Source organism: Coccidioides posadasii, chromosome 1, assembly GCF_018416015.2.
Source record: "Coccidioides posadasii str. Silveira chromosome 1, complete sequence".
Classification (NCBI taxonomy): domain Eukaryota; kingdom Fungi; phylum Ascomycota; class Eurotiomycetes; order Onygenales; family Onygenaceae; genus Coccidioides; species Coccidioides posadasii.
Window position 1 is genome coordinate 5,607,258 of NC_089407.1, and position 21,106 is coordinate 5,628,363.

Consider the following 21,106-nt stretch of genomic DNA (forward strand, 5'->3'; position numbering starts at 1 on the left):
ATCGACTATTTTTTACTTATGAACTATTGATGACCTCCTTTGCGCTACTTCCTCTTACAACTGTACAATATATCCCTATGTTAAGCTCCCCTGCAACATTCTTGAACTCCTTCTGGTACTTTGGGATGAGCCCTTCTGAATAGGTGCTAGCAGTATAATGCTGACACGATATTGTGCTGCTACTACTGATGACTAGCTCAAGAAGCGTTGATCATAGAATTAATGGTTTAAGCCCACGAATACAAATGATTTTATTATCATATTCAAATAAGGCATCCAGAGATTTTGACCTTTTGTAAATTTTGAAAATCAAAGCCCGACAGTTTAAATACCCGTTGTGTGATAATATACAGATGGCGTCTAGTCCAGCTATGGGCCTAAGTTACTCGGTTTTAGGCAAATCTCTTTTCAACTGTCTTCCAGTTGATAACATCCCAGATGGCACTGAAATATTCCGCCTTGCGGTTCTCGTATTGAAGGCTAGAAACCATAAGTCAGGGAAAGAGAATGATGAAAATGAATAAGGACGGGGAGAACTAACTAGTATGCGTGCTCCCAGGCATCGATTCCTAGAAGAGGGGAGAATTGTCCGACAACAGGATCTTGGTTCTGAAAAGAAGAAGGACTGTCAGCTCAAAACCACGAAGCGCCAACTTTAGAACATAGATCCGGAAAGGTCTACCCACAGCATAGGTCTTGATCATGATATCTCCAGTTTGCTTATCCTTGACCAGCCAGCCCCAGCCGCTTCCTTGGATTCCTGCCAGAGCCGCGTTGAACTTCTTCTTGAACTCTTCCAAGCTGCCATATTTGTCGTCAATAGCCTTTGCAAGCGGACCGCTTGGTGGCTCGCCGCCTCCGTTACTGCGTGGGGCAAGGTTCTCCCAGAAGAGGGAGTGGTTGGCGTGTCCACCGCCATGGAAGTTGGTCAAGAACTGCAATGAGACCTGGGACTGGATGTCTAATTTATCTTGGGCTTCGGCAAGCTTTTGGACGGCGTCGTTGTACGAGTTCACATAGGTTTGATGGTGTTTCTTGTGGTGGAGCTCCATGATTCTGCCGGAGATGGAGGGTTCAAGAGCCCCATAGTCATCTGTTTACTCGAAAGAAAGAGAGGGGTATTTAGCATCCACTGGCTTTGATCAACAGGGGTGACAGTGGCATAGTGAGATTCGGAGCAGGTATCGGTGCACTTCAAAACATACAGGGCAGATCAGGAAGTGTGGCCTTCGCAGCGAAGAAGCGAGAGCCAGCGATCCCTGAGAGACCAGCTCTACTGGCACGGACTGTGGAGATGCCGGCACGCAGAGCGCTGATGGGCAGCGAGGAGCGGAGAGCGGTGGTAGCCATCGTGATTGTGAGAGACAGTCTTCTCGGTAAATTTTTCGGAAGAATCAGGATGTGAAACTTCTTGACGCAGCACCACCAATGAAGCAGAAAATGCTATATGAGAGCAAAATACGAGTATACAGGAGAAATTGGACCTTTTTATACCCGGGCAGAAGGATTCAAGGAAATGTTATGACAGAATTCGGCCAGTCACTCAGAAAATCCGGGCAGAAAGGGCGACAGCGGATGGTCAGTGTTTACTAATCCCCGTGCCTACCTTCATCAGTAAGCTGGGTCTTGGCAAAACGTCATTGTCGCCCCACCCTGCCATTATCTAAAGATGTGCTTATGTAATTCATACCGCCTTCCCCAAAGGGGCAATTCTGGACTCCTTTGAATGAAGAAGAACAGCGACAGCAGGCAGACAATCAACGCCCTGAGGAAGCCCCTGATGGGACGGCGATGATACTAGGATAGAAGACGGAGGTTTTCTTTCTCTTGGGCTTGCTGCTTATGTTTTCTTAATCAGTGGTAGTTGGTTAACTAGCTGCCACAAAACCATGGAGTCGACATATCGCCCGTCCTTTGGCCATAAACGAAAGATAAACGACATTGAATCTGAAGAAGAAGAGAACTACAGACCTGCATTCGGCTTTCAGAAGTTTGCTTCAGCTTCGTCAAGATCCCCCTCTCCTCCCGCCGCTACGAAGCCCGCGAATCGCCCATCATGGCGCAACCAGACTACCTCCTCTCCGAAACCAGGCCCCGGCGGGAAGCCGTCGTCCATGGGCGGAAACTCCTTTGCCGCCAGAATGATGGCAAAGATGGGTTACGTCGAAGGTCAGGGTCTCGGTGCAACCGGTCAGGGTATTGTTAATCCTGTTGAACATGTTTTGAGACCACAGGGTATCGGTTTGGGAGCTGTTAGAGAAAAGTCTAAACAGGCGAGAGAGGAGGCCAAACGTGAAGCCACCAGAAGAGGCGAAGTTTTAGAAGACAGCTCAGATGAGGAGCTGGCCAGGCGCCAAAAACGGAGAGAAGCACGTAGGCTAGGGGCTGACGGTACTAGTGGCACGAGCACACCCAGAGGTGCTCCGAAACAGAAGTATAGAACGGCGCGAGAACTCGAAACGGATACAGCTGGTCTGGAAATCCCCAACGTTTTGAAATCTCTAATTGATGCGACGGGAAAGGAACCAAAGCTGTTAACATCCACAGCTGGCTTGATGACACAATTGGACTTTGTTAGCGCAGAGGAATCTGAAGCCCTCAAGATCGCGCAAAAAGCGCGGAATGAGCTGGAAGCATTCGCCGATGAATGGAAAAGCATCGAGGAGAGAAAGAAGTTTGTCGAGTTCGAGAAAGCCCAAGTAGCAGAAGAGATAGATACGACGCAGAAGAAGATTGAGCAAATGTCGTCACTGAAATCAGCGGTCCAGGCTTTGGAGAATATGAGCCTCGAGGATACGCTTGATGATCGATGGGAAAAAACAACGAAGATCCTAGAAGATATCGAATCTCGATATCAAGACGTCCTTGTTGAGTACGGGCTGCCTAAAATTGCCGTTGCTGCTATCCAACCTCTTTTCCGGCAATCCATGGAGGAATGGGAACCACTCAACAGACCAGACTACCTTGTCTCAAATATTCGACGACTATATCGACTTATGAATGCGAAAGAGCATGACCCGGACGAAGAGTATGAACTTCACGCTCGGCAGTCCACAACTTTATACGAGACTCTATTTTATACTATTTGGCTACCTCGCGTTCGCTCTGCCCTTGTCAATGATTGGAATGTACAGGATCCAGCCCCAGCCACATCGTTGATCGACTCCTGGAAAGATGTGCTGCCCGAATTTGTCCTCTCAAACCTTCTTGATCAAGTCATTGTTCCCAAACTTAGTACCGCAATAAAAGGTTGGAGACCTAAGAGGGGAAGTAGGCACGAGTCGTCGGAACAATTCCCTTGGTTCCTTTTTGATTGGTTACGTTATTTGGGTGACCATCATACTGATCCAAAAGCGCCCAGTGGCATTTTATCGGATACAAAGCGCAAGTTCCGCAGCGTCTTGGACAAGTTGGACCTTAAAAAAGGACTACTCAAGGATATCGACTTGTGGAAGGATGTTCTTGGTTCCGAATTTGATACGGCTCTTAGGAATCACCTCTTACCCAGATTAGCAAGGCATTTACACGAAAACTTCGAGGTTAACCCCCAAGATCAGGACCTGACAACCTTCGAAGATGTGATGGCATGGAGACGTTATTTCAAACCAAACGTGTTCGCTCTCCTTCTCTGCGCCGAATTCTTCCCCAAATGGCACTCAATATTACACCTCTGGTTAACCTCTGATCCTAACTACGAAGAAGTCGGGCAGTGGTTTACGTGGTGGAAGTCGCAGATACCAGAAGAAATCAATGCTATAGACGACGTCATTGAAGAGTGGAATGGGGGACTTGAAATGATGAACCAAGCACTTGATCTTGGTGACAAAGCGAAAACAGAACTGCCACCACCCAAATCTAGCAAAGAGCAACAACGTCATCTCCAGAAAGAGATCCACGGAAGACACCATGTCCCTAAAGAGCCACCACCTCAACCCTCTCGTCGAGCAAAACAAATCGAAGAACCCACATTTAAGGATATTGTCGAAGAATGGTGCGCTGACGAGGGCCTACTCATCGTTCCACTTCGCGAAGCACATGTTCAAACTGGACTACCGCTATTTAGAATAACTGCTAGCGCGAGCGGGAAAGGAGGCGTGTTAGTGTATCTGAAAGGAGACGTGGTATGGGCACAGAATAGGAAAACAAAGGACGTGTGGGAGCCAGTGGGTTTAGATGCCGGACTTGTTGCGAAGGCAGAGGGGAAATAATATCGCTGTTTTTATAGTTTGAGGAGAGCACCTTCGACAATGCATGCTTAGTGGATAATTTAGAGCAATGAGGTCTATAATCCATATCACAGTTCCGAGGAGAGTTTGCACGAGGTCCCGACTTGCCCTTGGCCCGTCATCCAACACCGGGCGTGTGCTCCCATTCCTTACTTACACCTAAAACACCAAAAAAGGATACATATGATCATGAAATTGAACCAACCAAAACCGGCTACTTATGTAGCTACAAAGTAAACAATACGCGATAGAAAAAGCAAAGGGATTCCCATAACATAGAATACCCAATTCGTCTCGACTCTCTGAGAGACCGGGATATAATGGAAAATATTTCCACAACGCTCATAAATATATTAACATTAACATGTAGAACGAAAATAACCTTCTTGGGTTATGCATCAATTTTTTGGATTGCATATGGAACTGTGAGGCATCAGGAATTTAACCTTTTGCAAGATATTTTTCATTAAAAGCATTGACAGCTGAAAATCACCAATTAGTAAAAGTCCGTTTCTCGTAACAGAGATATACTTACCAATGGCGATTTGTTTATACAGCCAATTCCTTGAACTCTCTTCCTGTACGGGTATAAACGGACCGTTAGCTCCACCCTTCAAGGTAATGCTCATTCCCGTTCTTTCTTTCGAAATTTTCTGGATGTCGGTTAACTTGATGTCCCATTCAGTCGCTAATTTCTTCGATCTGACGAGCATGATGCGGTTGTAGGTTAGCAGAACCAGCATATCCTTTCCAGTGAATTCCAGGTGTGCAATGTAATCTTCGTTAAAGTATTTGCCGTCGTCCGTAGTTTTGAGCCAGAATTGCCCAAGAGCTTCTCGCTGAGAATATGGCCGGACAATGCCATCCATGGCAATGAATCGAGTAAGACGGACACGATCCAGGCCTTCAGGGTCGAAGACAGTAGTCGTGTTTCGAACACCTTCAGCGAGATCTACAAATTAACGTTAGTGGGAAATGGGAATAAGTGAACATCGAGATAACGTACTGGAAGCAAGGTCAAATGCGCCAATTGCTGGCTTCGTTGCCAGACCCCACACTCCTTTTGCAACACCTTTCATAAAGCCAGGGAATCCTTCTTTCTCGGCACCTTCTAGTGGATGGCGGGCTAAGCCTCCAATACCACTAGCCATGCTCGAAGCGAATGCACTTCCACCAGCCGTAATACCATAAAGGGCATGTTTGGGCCTGTTTCGAGCTTTTGACATTCGCCTTTGATCTTGGAACTCCTTATCCAACGTTGCAGCGGCAAGACCTTTTGAAACGCTTCCAGTGAACTTGGTAAGACTGTCAGATAGCCCAAATACAGACTTCTTAACAAACGACGTAGCACCCTTAGCGATGCCTAGGCCAAGCTCATTTGGTCGATCAGCTACTAGCCCCTGGTATGGTTCGTAGAATATATCTGCAACGCCAGAGCTAACTGTATTGAACAAACCAACAGGGTTACCCAAGAAATCGGCGGAACCCAGTACAATATGTACTTGTCTCAGGAAGTCTTGAGTATAATGATTGGTGATATTTGTCACGAGGGTAGGGAGAGATATCCTGGCATTCTCCAGGATCAGCGCATTTAATCGAACTGGAGCATCGTTAACATTGCCGATGGACATAGTCATCACGTTGACAAAGAACATTAACGGGTTGGAAGACTCGACTGTGTCTTCCACATTGACACGCTCGGTACGCACGAATGACAGATCTAACTGCATTGGTTGTATGTGGAGTAATTCGAAGTAGACACCCGTGCCTTGGTCTTCTCCTTTAGGCTCTGGAAACCCGAGTTCCTCACCGAACTGCGTTTGGTGGTCGTCCATCAATAGTGTATCCTGGACCTTCACAAAATCAAGCATGGCAAAGATGAAGTCTTCATCGAGCTCCAAAGTCATCTGCTGTAAGAGGACGGAGGCATACTTGATATAAAGCACTCCATAAGAATCATCCTTTACACGAGTAATTCTCGCGTTGAAAATTGGATGGGCCTCCATTTCTCTCCCGGTTTTCGGAACGACACTTGGATAAAGTAGAATCGGGAATATGCCACCGTAAAGCTGATTATCAATTTGAATCCATTTGATTGTAGTGCCAACAGTTTGATAAAGCTTCGATTCACTGAAGTTAACTTCGATATCGCGGAATGTGACATAGACGAGCTCCTTAAGCTTTTTGTTGATTAATGAAATTCCTATTCCGCTTAATCGTAGCTGAGCCTTAAAAGTGACATCTGTATTGACATGCTTGACTTCGAATCCCGTGGAGATGCTGCTTTGCGAAGCTGTTGGCTTTTGTTGACGGTAAATACTCCTGGATGGTCTGTAATTTGACAGCACAAGTATCTGTGCCGGACCTTCAGCTTCGATTCGCAGGTCGATGATCTTCGGCTGGACGTCCTCTTGGGACGGTGGAACTCTCATGGGTATCAAGTTACCAATCTCAGTAAGCTTGATATATCTTTCCTTTCCGCGGCAAACGAGGACCAGTGTTTTATTCTTAGAAGCTGGATAGTCCCAAGCATATGGCATAATGCTTCGTGGGGGAAGCCGATAACGAATGGGCCTCCAACCACTACTTCGGTCTTCTTCGTCTTCCGCCACATTTGGGTTCTACACGCCGTTAGTAGAGTGGCTCCACTCAAAATCAGGGAATCGGGACTTACAGCTTGATAAAATAGGAATTCGCAGTCACTCTCATTACGCATTGAAAATGGCCAATGCCGAGTCTCCATACTTATATGCAAAAATATCGTCGCTGCCTCCATGAGAATCTCTATCCTCAGGAGCCTCTGGCGTTGGCTTGCCTTGGCAAGCTTCACATATACAGTTCCCAGATCGGAGATATTAAACGGAGACGCCCATTGGTTGTTCACACCAGGGAAACACAGACACAACTGCTTCTCAGCATTTTGCCGAAGGAAATGCAGCGGAACAAGGTCGCCAGACTTTAACCTAAGAACATTGGAGGACCCCGGCTCGCGAGCAACAAGATCTTCGCCTAGCTTGTTGTTAAGAATGAAGCGGGGAGCGATTGTCACAACCTTCGTGATTTTATATTTGCCGGTGCCTTCTTCGACAGACACTCCAGCATGATATTCCGTTTTACCGCTTGCGGAGGGGAACAGTACTTCAAAGGTACTTCCAATCGCCTCTAAACTTTGAGGCTTGCTCCACGATGAGCCTTCAACTTTGATAATGGATCGATTTTTGCGGTCATTCGTAGCATATGAGTACATATACGGAACGGCTTTTCGAACACCGCTAGATGAGTCCGTTCTAATTGCACGGCCCGCTGATGTCCTGGTAGATTGGAACATACTCTTGCCCTGGATGTTTATATCCAAACCCGTCCTATTTAGAATAAGATAAGGGCTGTAAACGGATACTTTGAACGACCCGCCGCTATCTGGAATTGCAAAGTAATGGAGCCCCAGTTTGAGTTCAACTCCTTTGTCGTCTTGGATGGACAGAGTGTGCTCCTTACGAAAATCATCCTGAGGAGTTCCATTTATAATTGCGAATTCGCATTGCCGGAATTCCGTATCTTCCATGTCTATACTGAGAAGCAGTAGGTGAGACAGCTCAACCACGTGGACAGGACTAGTTCCTCCCTTCCGAAGGAAGTTTGTCCAATCTTTACGTGTATTCCTGTCGTATATGCGATACTTGAAGTCGTATGGAAGGAGATTCTGGATTTCAAGCGGGGCCGAAAGTCGAATGCGCATATAAGGGTATACATTGTGAATCGGATCATTCTTGTCAAACGTGGCATGCATCCTAAAATAGAATGGAGGGGCTTGCTGCCCACTCTCGCTGTTGCACTTGAGAGACTTCGTAGGAAGTTTCAAAAGATCCCTCCAAAACAGGCTTTCTGTTGACCAGTCGTAGCCAAAGCCCTGATCTGGTCGAACGAGAAGTGAACGCATATATGCCGCACCAATAGGAGCTGGTCGACTATCTCCAGGAAGGATCTTTTCTACCTTCAACAGATGTCCTTCTTCCGGACTGAATACGCCAACTTCTAGAGGTATTTGTGTCTTGTTTTCGACCAGAAGTGGAGACCGGAAGGTTATATATTTAACGTAGTCAGATCCAAGACTGATTTCCACTAGTAATCGGTGCAAAACCCTATCTTGCTTCGGTTTCAGGTTATATAGCGTCTCCCCTTCGCGGATGAGAGGAATGCGGTTAATGCTGTCAAATCCACTACCTTCCAATTTAACTCCAACCATACCAACACTGCCCTCTGGAGCCAGGCTCTCACGCATGGTGGTAGGATCTTCGAATCTCCAGGGCCGTTCTTCACCATCGCTCAGGAGCGCAGCTGGACCCTCTTCACCGTTTCCGAGGTCTGCCCATACCTGAAGGTCAAATCCGGTATGATTTCGAATTCTATAAGGCGCGTCTGCCCCCCTTGGTTTTGAAAGGACGTCCTCGGTAGTGGATACGGACTGAAGGGTTTTGTTCACCAATGCGATAGTAGCAGATGTCACAGTAAGCTCCATAGTTTTGTGCGAATATGCTTCAACTGATAGGACATCCGGAGCTATCTCCTTTGACATATGGAATCCTAGTTGCCATGGCTCAATCAACGGTTCCCAGGCAGATTTCGAGAAATTGTAGACATTGATAAGGGTATCCATTGTAGTATCCGCACTCATGTTTCCGGACCAGTCGCGAACATCTACATTAAACTGTTTTACCCTCCAGTCAACAAGTGGGAGCATATGCAAATCACCAATGAGTATCACTCGCACACCATCAATCTGAACAGACATTTCCTCCTTCTTCATGATCGCTGACTGTTGCACGGCTGGCTTGGGTGCAGTATTTGGGCATAATGCAACTTGGCCGGCACTGAAAGATTGACCCCTTGATCTCCTCCTAGCATGAGAGGCATCTTTAGATGTTGGCTTTTTATCCTTAGTATCAGTCGTTGACGGTGAAGTGTTCATCTCAGAAACTTTGTTCATGATCTGGAGGGCAAGAACGATATCTCGAGGCGACAGGCGAAGAATCAATGGGTCAACATGAACATCGATCCTCGTCATTGTACACCCGCGTCCTTTCGATCGAATATCCATTGATAGTTCCAACGTGAAGTCATCAAGTATTCTGAGTCTACTCGTCTCGAATTTGTCCATTCGGCATAGGAACATTCCAATCTTTGATATTTGTAAAGTAGACGCATTTTGTTGAGAGTAGAGCACTTGTTTCGTGCCCAAAACTATGGCTTCGGAGTTCGAGATTGTGGGATTTGCCACCAAGATCGCCTGGGCATCCACAATATTCACCCGAAAGGCTATCGGTATCGGCGTATCCTCCGCTTTAACTTCAGTGGTATTCGATAACACATCCTCTCCACTGACTGCAACATCGTCAGAGCTAAGTACGTCCTGGGATTCTTCGTCAGAGTACTCTGAAAGTTCATCAACGGGTTCTGACTCGGGTGGAAAAGCTGCAGAGACGAACGATTGCAGGGCGAAGAGGTAATCCAGAGCAAAGATAACCCTCGGGCTGTCAATGGTTAGCATTGCTATGATCTTTCGCTCCGCACCGCCGGTCATTGACAAGCTGGCCATGAACTGCTGTTGCACATCTGTGTTAATCAAGGACATGATCTTGCGGTACCGATTGGTCTCGTTCTTGCGACTATCCCGCACGTTAAACGAGTGGATTAACAATTCGGTCTCAAGAGATCCGTCGCTCAACATCTGAAGCTTGACATTGGTATTGCTGAGGAAGAATTTTGAAAGGCTGGCATCGTCGAGTGAACCTACAGGCTCGTTCTCTTTAGCCAATATCAATTCTAGGCCAAGAGTATCCACTTTGAACGCAAAATCAAGTTGTACCCAGGTATCCGGCTCTGGCCTGATTTCCGGGGCCAAGTTTGACACACTCTGAGATTCTTTCGATTCAGACAGAGGCTCATCCGACTGTGCTTCACCACCTGTGAGGCCCGGAAGTGCCTCCGCTGCTTCTTGCTCTTGTTGATCTTGGTCTGGGGTTAATGCTGCAGGAATAGTCCTTGAGAGCTCAGTCAGGAGTTTCAGTTGCATCTGGGATATCCTCAAATTAATAGGCGACATTAAGCCTTCGACCTTTATATCTGGGCGAGAGATATTCGCCTGATGAACCAAATATTGAATATTGAAGTCTAGATCAACTTTCTCGATCATCTCCAGTTCCTCAGAGTGTTCATCTGAGTAATAGAAATTAGAAGTTAGGCGGATGTGTCTGATACCCGCAGAAACACAGTTGAGGTTGGCTGATGCATCTCCTTCAGTCAGTTTCTCGAATTTGTTGTTGGCATATATTTCCCCTAAATGTGCTGTGACGAAGTCTCTAGGACGATCATTTTCGGTAATCCGCGGGAACACCAGAATAGGTGTCATCACAACAATATCAAAACGCATCAACGACGCAGTCTCTTGTATTTGACTCGCTTGATTTGCTGCAGCCTGGCGGGCAGCATTGAAAATGGCTTGCATCTTTCCAAACTTCACGAGGAAATTAATTATCCTTCGATAGGGCTCCTCGATGAAATTGATTTTGATGGAGCCCGATCGGAGCACCACCTCAGAGCTATAGCCAGGATAATCTGCTTGATTAGGATCGAACGTTTGATAGCGAAAATCGGCAAAGTCATCGCCTTCTATACTCAAAAGACGGGTGGTGGTTTCACCGATGTCGTCGAACATGGTAAGGCTGCCCATTCTACCTTTGACGGTGAGAGATTCACCAGCAACAAATATTCCAACGTCAGCCGTATTCAAACTCAATGTTGCAAGGCGGACGCCATCTTCATTAAATATCAGGGCTATACTCTCCAATCGAGAATTAATTCGTATTCTGCCTGGACCAGGTTCTACCCGAGCACCTCCTTCGCTTCGTTCTATTGCTTTTTGGTCAGAGATCGGAGCCTGATTTCGTTGCTCTGGGTTCGTAAATGTTATTAATATAAAATCAAGCAGTGTCAAGAGAGTCTTTCTGGTCACAATCAGGTTGATTGTGGAAATAGAAAGATCTAGGTTCATTTCAGTGCCTTCATAGACCTTCAAAAACTCTGGAGATTGCGGGTTGACTCGTATAAACTTAAGCTGGAACAAATCTTTTCCTTCTGTGGCATTGAATCCTTTCGAGGATATGATCTGCTTGAACTCGGGCGGTGCATCCTGCTCGATATGGTCGTCCACAACAAGGGACTTCAGCACGATCTCCGCCACCATATCATAAGGCCGAAGGTAATAATCCAATTGAAAGTGTTCAGCTACTAGCTCAACTAACAGCGTATCTTTCGTCTCGTCTCTAAGATCGGTTCGATAAAGAGAGCCCCTGAGTCGATCCACGGTAAATTTGAACTCGAACATACGCTGGTGATTATTAACAGGTCGTTTCGCTGGTTTCTGAACCGTCTTGTCTCCCGTATCATCAACATCTGATTCGGAATCTTGCTCCACGATCGGAACTTCTTTGCTTGTCAGCTGCACTGAAGACGACCTGACACGTGTATCCGGAACCTCAGAAATGGTCTTAATCTTTTCATCACTGCTATCCGCCTCGCTGTCATCATCGAAATGTGGAATTGCGATATCAATTAACTTCATTAGGTGCTTATACTTCGTGTCTGACATCGAGGCATGCAGCTCTGGCAATCGACCTGAAAGACGGGTTCTGGTAAGGTCCGTCGACTTGGGCACAATGCATAGTTCAAGCACAAAATCGATGTTGATCCTATCCATGATGTGAAAGTTTCGTGACTCGGCGCCAGGAACGAGCTGCGATTTAGTCGCTTCGATCCCAGGGCCGATCAATACCTGGGTCGAATGGAGTTTGAGCAGGAATCTATCGTACATCAGATTTTGAAGCTGCTCGTAATCCTGGTCACTGTAGTCTGCCCCATGTTTCCCTTGAACCATTTTAATTGTCTCCTTGTCGACAAGTTCGCTCCGGACACAAACGTTACCGGCGTCGAGAATTAAGCAAGTAGAGCTTTCGGCTGTAATGCTCTCAGGAATAATGATTACTGGCGCTTGAATGTCAAGCTGAGCGTTGATGGTTTTGTGCTCTTCTAGTGCAAATTCCAGGCCTGCTCGAGTTTGTTGACGAATTTCCTCGACCGTCGCTCCAGCAGTTTCCAGAAGCGCACCAATCGACTCCATGTGGCGCTCAGGGGGACGGAAGAAATTCACAACTTCAACTAGTACCCGAGGATTATAAATAACTTCAATGCTCTTGAGCTTCATCGTGAGAGCGGAATCTGCAGATCCGTCAAGGGGATTTGTTTCGAATTGTAAGTAGAACAGGCTATCTTCGATCTCTTCCGCTTCCGCTTCGGACCCAAGACTTTCAAGATCAGGGGAGTCGGCCTCGCCACGAGCAGCAGCATCCTTTACTCCAATTATCTGGGGGAAAAGAGTACCCTCAGTGGTGCTATCGAATAATCGTAAACCCCCGAGGTTGATTTGTGCGAGGAAGGAATCATGCCTCTGTAATGCCTTGGCCTTAAAATTATCAAAGACCAGCTTTAGGACCTCATCAGTTTTCCCATTGCGGTTTCGATTCAAAGTAAAGCTACCAGCCCTGAGGCTAGACTCGATTAAGAGTTTCACAGACTCCCGAGGGACATCGATGGATTGACTGATCGCACGTTTCTCGTCCCAGTCAATCGCATCATATAGCTCTTTTCGCTGTTCTTCAGTCATCGCGTTTTCATCCTCAGTTTCTTCCTTCTTAGAGCCCCAGATCCATTCGGACCATGACTGAGGCTTCGGCTGTTTCGGAGCGATAATATTCTCTTTTCTGAGCTGATGCCTTCCCAGAGAACGCCAGAACTTCAGATCCTCATATGTTGACTTTCCTTCCAATCGTTTTAAATCAGCCTCTTCCTCCGTGGAAAGAGCTATATTCCTTTTCTGTTTCTTAAACAATTCGATGTATCGTATACGGTCATCCCTTCGCTCTTTGATATACTCCCATGTCCACCGCCTGTTTCTCTCATGGATTTTGGTAAGGACGGCATTCCCTGCGAATCTGAACCATGCACGAGGGTCCTCCGTCGGGCGACATTTCGGCTGAAGTCTTTTGTATTCTCGATGGCGAATGAAATAGTGAAAGAGGTCAACAAGCATTAACGCATCACGATATTGGTAATCGTCTAAGACAAAACCAAGTTCATCAAATATCAATCTCGCCTTCGCCCTTGGCCGATCGGTACTTAAAGTCTTATCTAATTCGAGTCCTGCTTTCCCGCTAACTGGTTTTAATATATACTGGCCATTATCGCGGGAGTCGATTGCCTGGCGGAATTTCTCGACTAACTCTTCGTGAGACACAGTATGTGATTCACCGCCGCCGCTCCTTCCAGAGCTAAATAACTCCGCATCCGTATTCCAGTAGACAGCCAAAGCACCCAAAACAGCCAGTTTATGGCTTGTTTCAGAGGCTGACTGGATAAAGGTAGGTCTCCATTCGGAATCAGTGCTCACTGCGCTGAGCTCTTTGAGAGTAAGACCCAAGGCAAAGGGATGTCCAGGCACAGCTATAGAGTCTTCGTAGCGAAAGTGTACGTTCTTAATGACTACCTGGATGTTATCAATAATAGCCGTCACCAAACTCTGCATGAAACTCTGGTTTTTCATTTGTTCCTCTTTGCTCATGCTTTCTGAGTGCTGATCCCTAAGAAGCTCAGCGCTCTCCAGCTTCTCCATCTTTATCTCGTGTTCTCGTCTTTTCTCCTCCTCTGGGTCGTAGCTGGAGTCCTCCTTCGGCGCCGCCAGTAGAAAAACATCTTCGATCTCAATCTTCACAGGCTTCCCTCTTAAATTGGACCAAGGAATGGATAGGGTAAGTTCGCCAAGGTGGCCTTCGACGACGTTCAGAGGGAGGTGGAGTTGGTCCAAGGCCTCGCGGCGTAGCTCGAGGTTTCGTAATTTCACATCTCCGGACCAGATGCCAACGTTAAGCTGCCCCGCATCGAAATTCTTAACGTACATGCCCAGGAACCTGTTGAGCAGGTTCGCAACGAGGCCTTCCAACATCTTGAAATATTTAGACTAGTTAAGGGACAGGAATCATCTGGTCAATCGGGAATTCTGCAGGCAAGGTACGATCGAAATCTGTCGAAATGTTTAGTTTCAAGAAACAGGACCGTGGGGCAATGTTTGAATCCGCAGTTGAAGTAGGAGTTTCTACAGGGCGGCGACAGTTAGTTTTAGCGATCTCAGATGTCAAAAGGCAGTTGCTGCAGGGGGAAGGGAATCAATGACACAAGTGCAGGCCTATCTCCATTTACCTACCGTACCACCATGTCTTCCCTATCGATCCAAGGCGCACACAAAGCAACATGCAACACCCACTGCAATTCGTATTAACGAAGCCCAGTTTTATTAATTTCGGAATGGTGATGGCAATTATAAGTGATGGCTTAAGTGGAACAACAACATGCTTTATTGAATTAAGCTGAATGAATGTTGGGCAGACATTGCCTGTGCGAGGAGCTTTTTACTCCAGAGGATGTTGAGCTTGGTGACGTAAATTGCGGCGGCGGCTCCCAGGTTGGAAGTCAGCCTGGTATTCGCACTCCCCGTTGACTGGTAAACCAGCAGATGATGTTGTTGCCATTGGGTCATTGGTCGAAGCTTGGTTGGAGTGTGCGTGGTAATAGTCGATATTATATGTGTGTATAAATGAACCATCTCCGCTTGAGGATTTGGGCGGGAGCATGAGGGATTATCGGACAGGGTGTGATTTTGAAAGGAGTGAAAAGCACAACAGTGCATATTTGTTTGATTAAAGTTACAGTCAGGTAAATGAAGATTGGTACGGAGGGTGGAGTAAAAATTAAAGAGTACTTTGCAGTACGGAGTAGTAATAGGAGCATCTAGTTAGTATGTATAGCTCACTTGGAGGGCATTCCAATACCAATTTTGGGGCGAAATACACAATGCGCAATGCAACTGACCATTCTAAAGACTGTCCTCTGGCGCGCAGTTAACAAGACGAGAAAACTATCCCCTCAACGGAACCTTGGCATCCTCAATCCCTTTGTCAATATCCACCTTAAAATATAGAAATATCGCTATTACCATGAGGAAGATATTCGGCAGCATTGGGAACCGCAGATTATGTGTCCTATTTTGAATAACACCCTGCACCAGGGGGTTAATCCATCCGATTGCAAGATCCAATGTTATCTCAAGACCAAAGAATTGCGCCTCTGATCCCTTTGGAATGAGAGATGAATATACAGCTCGGTTGTACGAGCGTAGGGCACTACTCGTACTCAGGAAGAGGACTTGTTCCACCCAGAATTCAGGCTGGTTCTTGAACCCAATAGGAACATTAGGGTTGATCCCGATGCAGCCCCAGAGGAGACAGAGAAAGTTGACAGATAAGAAGACATAAGCCCACCTCTTTACCGGGATCTTCACGCGGGGGAAGATAAAAAGGAAGCTTAGACTTCCCAAGCTAGCGCAAAGAACGGCGGTAAAGCTCCAGACTTGGTACACACCTGAACCATTGCTAATTCCCGTGACCTCTAGAAAGAGTGCCTGGATCAGGCTGTTGTAGTTGCTATAAGCGGTATTCCAAAGAACCCAGCCGATGCAGAGCTTGAATGCTTCAGGATACCGACGCACGGAAGAGAACATGCTCACCCAACCTTTAATCATAAGGTGGAAAACATTTTCTCCTTTCGGCTTCGGTTGCCCTGGGATTGACGGTAGGAGCCAATTGCCGATGAGTGCAAAGACAACTAATTTCTCATTAGAATGACATTCACAGAATCTGGTGATCTATAACGTGTAACATACTAGTAAGGGAACCAGCAATTGTGATAGCAAGTAGATAATTGTGATAACCGACTTGGACATATGACCCTCTGGTATACACAAGGATCACACCAATAATGAGTGCAACAAGACTGCCAACGTTGCCAGACACCAAGGCAAGGACACTGACGGTGACTCCCTTTGTCCATGTCTGTTTCTCCACAGAACTACGCTCCGCTGATGTTGTGACCGACACCACAGGCGACGAGCGGAACCAGCCGGCAGAGCGCATAAAAATAGGAATGTAAGATGACTCGATGACGGCGTAAACTCCCTGGATAGTTGTAAGGCAGCAATATAGCACAGAAAGTGCCACCAGGTAGGGATAAGTTGACTTGGTTAAAGCGGCAAAGGGTAGAGCCAAACCGCCAAAGAGAATGATCGCCCCAATCATCATGGCCTTCCGATAATCTGCATGTGTGCGAGTCAATACTTGATAGGATCTAGTATACTTTTTCTTTTCTTGGGCCTCTCTTACAGGAGTAATCCGCCATTCCTGCAGTGAAAATTGTGAGGATACCTTCCATTGCCCGACCAATCGCCCGAAGGTACAATCTGCTAACGTTAGCATATCTCAGATCCTTTAAGTAGCGATGACAAACCGTACAGGTAACTAAGATAATCGATTTCACCAGCCCCAAACCTAACCAGGCACGTAATGCTACTTCCCCGTCGGGCACACGGTTTGTCTGATCCAGGTTGGTGGCCAACGAGATTGGCAGCAGACTGAATGGCGGCAGAAACATAGTTGTAGACCATGGAGCTCGTTGGACCAGTCTGGAATAGCCCATCAGCATCATGGACGGGGTCAAGCCACTGTAGAAAAGGGATCACCCACGGAGAAGCACAGGATCAGGTAGGCAACTAATGCTTTTCTTGAACCTAGGGAGGCCGCTGAGGGATCAGGTGCGGCAGTTTCATTGTGGGAGCCCTGCCCCTCTCGTGCGTCCTGTTTTTGTATTGAGACACTGTGCCTGCGACCGGATTCCTCGTCTGGATCGCGTCCATCACTGACGCTGCGTGAGAAGGACATATCTTCCTGGAGGAAAGCCTCGGGGGACCTGCCTGCACTTAAAAAAAAAACGGTCGGGTCTACCGCTGACTGTTGTGCGAGAGAACAGGATTCTCTATGTAAATGAATGGCAGGAGATCTCCAAAACCTGGGTTGTCTAACGCCTTTAAATAAAACGACACATGTGTAACGACCATCCTTGACATGATCAACTCCCTCTGGTGAAGACAATCTTGCAGCCAAGAGGGGGGTGGGAGGCCAGGGGGGTTCCGGAGCGAGCGAGAACTTGAGTTCCTTGTAACGGGAAACTCGTGTTCAGGGCATTTGTCAACAACAAGTCCACACAGAGCAGGCATTTTCCCGCGCATATTTGAGCACATTACCACCAGGCTGGCTCAAAAGCCCAATCATCATTTTCAACAAAGCACACCACATTGCCAGTCAATGCAGTTTACTTCCGATAAAAGCCACTCTAGTCGCATTCTCAAGATAAACCTTTTCCACGGAATAAAAGCTTAACAAGAAGCAACAGGATTTAGAACTAGAGGGGCTCACAACAAGCAGAATGCTCAAGCCCAAACAGCGACAATGGGGAACTGTGGAATGCAGTGCTGCACCCAAAAGGCCGTCGCCTGAGCCTCGGATCCCAATCAAAGACACTGCTCAGAGCCAATGAAGCCTTTGTCTGAGCCAGAAAACAAAAAGGAAAACGTGATGTCGCGATCTAGGATTGGGTTGCGACTGAGCGCCCCCCAGCCAATCACAAGCATGTGTCTAGTTACATAAGCCCCAACCAGAGTGCTGACATAAGCAGTGGTTTGCACGCAAGATTTGCCTGCAAGTCGATTTGTTGACCACCTCTGCTGACGACCGACCGCCCTGATCCTGCTCGAGAACGCCGCCGGTGTGCCCAAGAATCTCCTCTCCCCTCTCCCAAAAGTTGTCTTTGCTAGTAGTCGCAGTCAGCTGGGTGGACTGTGACATTTTTGCACCCAATTGAGTCCCCCATCCCTTCCGATCACGTTCTCGCACAATCCAGCCCACCATGTTTTACCGAGCAACCGCTGCCCGCTCCATCCTCCGAGCGGCTCCGTCTACGGTCAATGCCTCTATAACCCGCTCTACCTTAACGAATACCATCTTCAAGTCGCAGTTCACAGCCTCTGCTCGCCAATCGCCTTTCGTCCGTCCCACCACCTTGGCCCTCGCTACCCGAAAGCCGGTAACCACCGCCTTGGTTCGATATGCTTCTACCGCAGAAAAGAAGGCAGGCACCGAGCTTGTTGAGGACCCAGACGTCGACATGATGGCTGGCGTGAAGAATGACGTGGTAATTAGCCCTATGATGCCCAAGTCGATAAATTAAATTAGACGTACCTGGACTCGTTAACAAATCGTTCATCTGTGCTGCAATCTAGAAAGTCATCAAGGACACATTCAGTCTCCAGGATGTCCCAAAGGAAGCTCTCTATCTCGGTTTGGCCGGTGTTACCCCATATGTGGTCACTTCCCTCAACACCATCTACCTTGCCTGGGAGATGAACAACGCATTGACCACCGGCAGCGGCAAATATATCTCGGGAGAGACCGCTGAGCTCCTCATGAACGTCATGGAGCCAATCCAGGTTGGCTATGGCGCTGTGGTATGTTGCTCACTTTCTGCCTCGTTTCAAGTAGTTACCCCCGGCTAACAGTAGTGATAGATCCTTTCGTTCCTCGGTGCTATCCACTGGGGTCTGGAGTGGGCTGGATATGGCGGCAAGGTTGGCTACAGACGTTATGCTTACGGAGTCATTGCTCCAGCTGTCGCCTGGCCAACTCTGCTGTTCCCAGCTGAATATGCGTTGATCACTCAGTTCCTAGCCTTCACCTTCCTGTACTATAACGACGCTCGTGCGGCTGTCAAGGGATGGACCCCATCCTGGTACCACATGTACCGCTTTGTTCTCACCTTCGTTGTTGGTGCCAGCATTGTTGCCAGTCTTATCGGACGTGAGCAACTGGCGTCCCACTATGCCTCGAAGCACGGCGTTGCCGATAAGGTCCAGGCTTTAAGATCGATTGAGTGGAAGAACGAGGCTGAGGCTGCGAAGGAAGCTGAGGGCAAGGAGGAATAAGCCAGCTGCAGTCAAGTGATGGTGTAGACAAGCGGAAAAAAGTTTGCATTAGCATTGGTGGCAGTGGGTTGGTGTTGTTCATCATTCCCTAGGATCGTGTGTAGATTAGCTGGATCACCCTTTTTTTTGTTTGGAACTTGCGAACGCAATAATTTCATTTGTTCAGTTTTCATGTAAATATGTTCAATAAATTGATTGGAATGGCCCTAAATTCCAGCAGTGGTAGATGCCAAAGCCAGGCGAGACGGCGCCGTTCCGCCCTAATATTCTGCGGAGGAGCGGTGGTACCATACTCAGTTCCTGTCTTCCGGACAACAGGATGCAAGCCTAACTAATGATCCCGGTTCAGGTCTGTGCGCCTAGACCGCCAATTGGCATTTGAGACTACATCTAGATCTGTGCCGCAGAAGGGAAATCGACCTCTGCTCAGAAACAAATCGGTCCCAGCCAGCCAATCGTCAAAGAGCATTTCCCGTCTTCAGCTCTGAGAGTTTGCGCAGATGGACACCGTATTCCGTAGTTAAAGACAGCAGTTTTGATGGCCCAATGACAGGAATCGAGTTTCCAAACTGAAAAGTTCCTCCATGATATGCATACATTTCCCGTAAGATGTTTTGTTATAAGTTTATATTTGGCATTTGCCTCGATAACTATGGGTCAACTACAGATTTAGTTATCAGACCATCGTTTTTTTTAAAAAAAAAAGGAAAGCAAAAAAAGAAAAAAATTACTCCATCCACCCCCGATCCACCAGTAAATGCTTTGTGTAGAGAAAATATTCTCCAACCTTCGTGACCGACTAACTAAAAATAACCTGCCTAGAGCCTTTTCGTCCGTCAATCATTTTCCAAAGTTTCGACAAAACTGCCAGTCAGGTGTGCGTTGTGATGACTTGCATTAGTTAAACCTCCGTTCAAAGCTACCAATACCTCAACCCGCAAACTCACCTCCTAAAGGGCCGTGGTTAGCTGGTCTTGTTGATTTGAACAGTATGTAATAACTCTCATCCCCTGACTAGAGGTTGCCATCAGACCGGCAGAAAATAAAGTGACCGATCAAATTGCGTAATCCTGCTATCAGAAGTCCAGACAAGCAGGTTACTCCAGCAGTAGTCATGCGGATCATGTTTCGGTAATCAAGACATTGGATCCGTGGGTCGGCTCTCCCTGATGGCGAAACAAGTCATCCTGCCCGAAAGTAGTTGAACTGAAATAACTTCGAGGGAGGCCCCAGCCAATCCGACTCAGAATAGTTGCCTTTTGGCTCCGGATGGTTAGCAGGTTTATGAAAGGTTCTTTGGTGTCCTAGAGCCTTTATAAAGACGCGCAAAGTACGAGCAATGTCTGGAGAACGCTGATTCCTACTGTTCTTGATAAGTTGGTAGCATACCTAAAGTGTACGGTGAGCATGAACGCGCGAGATCCGAAATGTATCCAATATAAGATACCTTCGGTCCGATGCATGTTATCACAAGGTGGATGCCCTGATCAATAGCACAAATGAACATTCATATTAGATACGACCTTGCATGCAGTCGTGGAGCAACTGGAGCTGCAGGACCTGCGAATCAGCAGCCCGCTTCCAGACCCCCGGGTTTGCCATCCAACCCGAACATACCGTCACTGCACATGGACCTGGAGTTCGACGTCTCCTGCTATTTAACGACCTGAGATCGTGAGAATTCTATGGGGGATGCCAAGTCATCAGAGAAACCGATGACATTACCCCCCCAAAGTGTCAAAAGCATGTGGTGATGGGGCATTTTGCACAAGTGGTCAGGTGTTGTAGCTGGGGAAACCTGCTCCCAACAGCCTTGGTTCAACCAAGAATCGACCCAAAGTCCCATCGAGAGCGAGGATTTTAAAGTCGACGCTACGCAACCTAACCATGAAAGCGGCAGAACTGCTTG

The 21,106-nt window shown here is 47.3% G+C and overlaps 5 protein-coding genes across 5 annotated transcripts; 2 read left to right on the forward strand and 3 right to left on the reverse strand.

The window, feature by feature from the left end:
- Window positions 1–165: 165 nt before the first annotated feature.
- Window positions 166–1,558, reverse strand: D8B26_001631 (uncharacterized protein). Its single transcript, XM_003065611.2, has 4 exons — window positions 1,206–1,558; window positions 687–1,093; window positions 542–609; window positions 166–480 (listed from the first exon to the last, which is right to left on the reverse strand). Exons 1-4 carry the CDS (start codon window positions 1,348–1,350, stop codon window positions 393–395), a joined length of 708 nt encoding a protein of 235 aa, XP_003065657.1. The 5' UTR covers window positions 1,351–1,558; the 3' UTR covers window positions 166–392.
- A 331-nt stretch (window positions 1,559–1,889) lies between these two features.
- Window positions 1,890–4,408, forward strand: D8B26_001632 (uncharacterized protein; the record flags this gene model as incomplete). Its single annotated transcript, XM_003065612.2, has 1 exon — window positions 1,890–4,408. The coding sequence occupies one exon, from the start codon at window positions 1,890–1,892 to the stop codon at window positions 4,206–4,208; it is 2,319 nt and encodes a 772-aa protein (XP_003065658.1). The 3' UTR covers window positions 4,209–4,408.
- Window positions 4,409–4,644: 236 nt separating this feature from the next.
- Window positions 4,645–14,652, reverse strand: D8B26_001633 (uncharacterized protein). Its single transcript, XM_003065613.2, has 5 exons — window positions 14,541–14,652; window positions 6,901–14,355; window positions 5,233–6,847; window positions 4,762–5,178; window positions 4,645–4,708 (listed from the first exon to the last, which is right to left on the reverse strand). Exons 2-5 carry the CDS (start codon window positions 14,275–14,277, stop codon window positions 4,668–4,670), a joined length of 9,450 nt encoding a protein of 3,149 aa, XP_003065659.2. The 5' UTR covers window positions 14,278–14,355; window positions 14,541–14,652; the 3' UTR covers window positions 4,645–4,667.
- A 416-nt stretch (window positions 14,653–15,068) lies between these two features.
- Window positions 15,069–17,299, reverse strand: D8B26_001634 (uncharacterized protein). The gene is made up of 5 exons (XM_003065614.2): window positions 16,907–17,299; window positions 16,676–16,845; window positions 16,547–16,623; window positions 16,051–16,479; window positions 15,069–15,992 (listed from the first exon to the last, which is right to left on the reverse strand). Exons 1-5 carry the CDS (start codon window positions 17,099–17,101, stop codon window positions 15,247–15,249), a joined length of 1,617 nt encoding a protein of 538 aa, XP_003065660.2. The 5' UTR covers window positions 17,102–17,299; the 3' UTR covers window positions 15,069–15,246.
- Window positions 17,300–17,516: 217 nt separating this feature from the next.
- On the forward strand, window positions 17,517–19,403 carry D8B26_001635 (uncharacterized protein). Its single transcript, XM_003065615.2, has 3 exons — window positions 17,517–18,410; window positions 18,499–18,723; window positions 18,784–19,403. The coding sequence occupies exons 1-3, from the start codon at window positions 18,126–18,128 to the stop codon at window positions 19,195–19,197; spliced, it is 924 nt and encodes a 307-aa protein (XP_003065661.1). The 5' UTR covers window positions 17,517–18,125; the 3' UTR covers window positions 19,198–19,403.
- The last annotated feature ends 1,703 nt before the right edge of the window (window positions 19,404–21,106 follow it).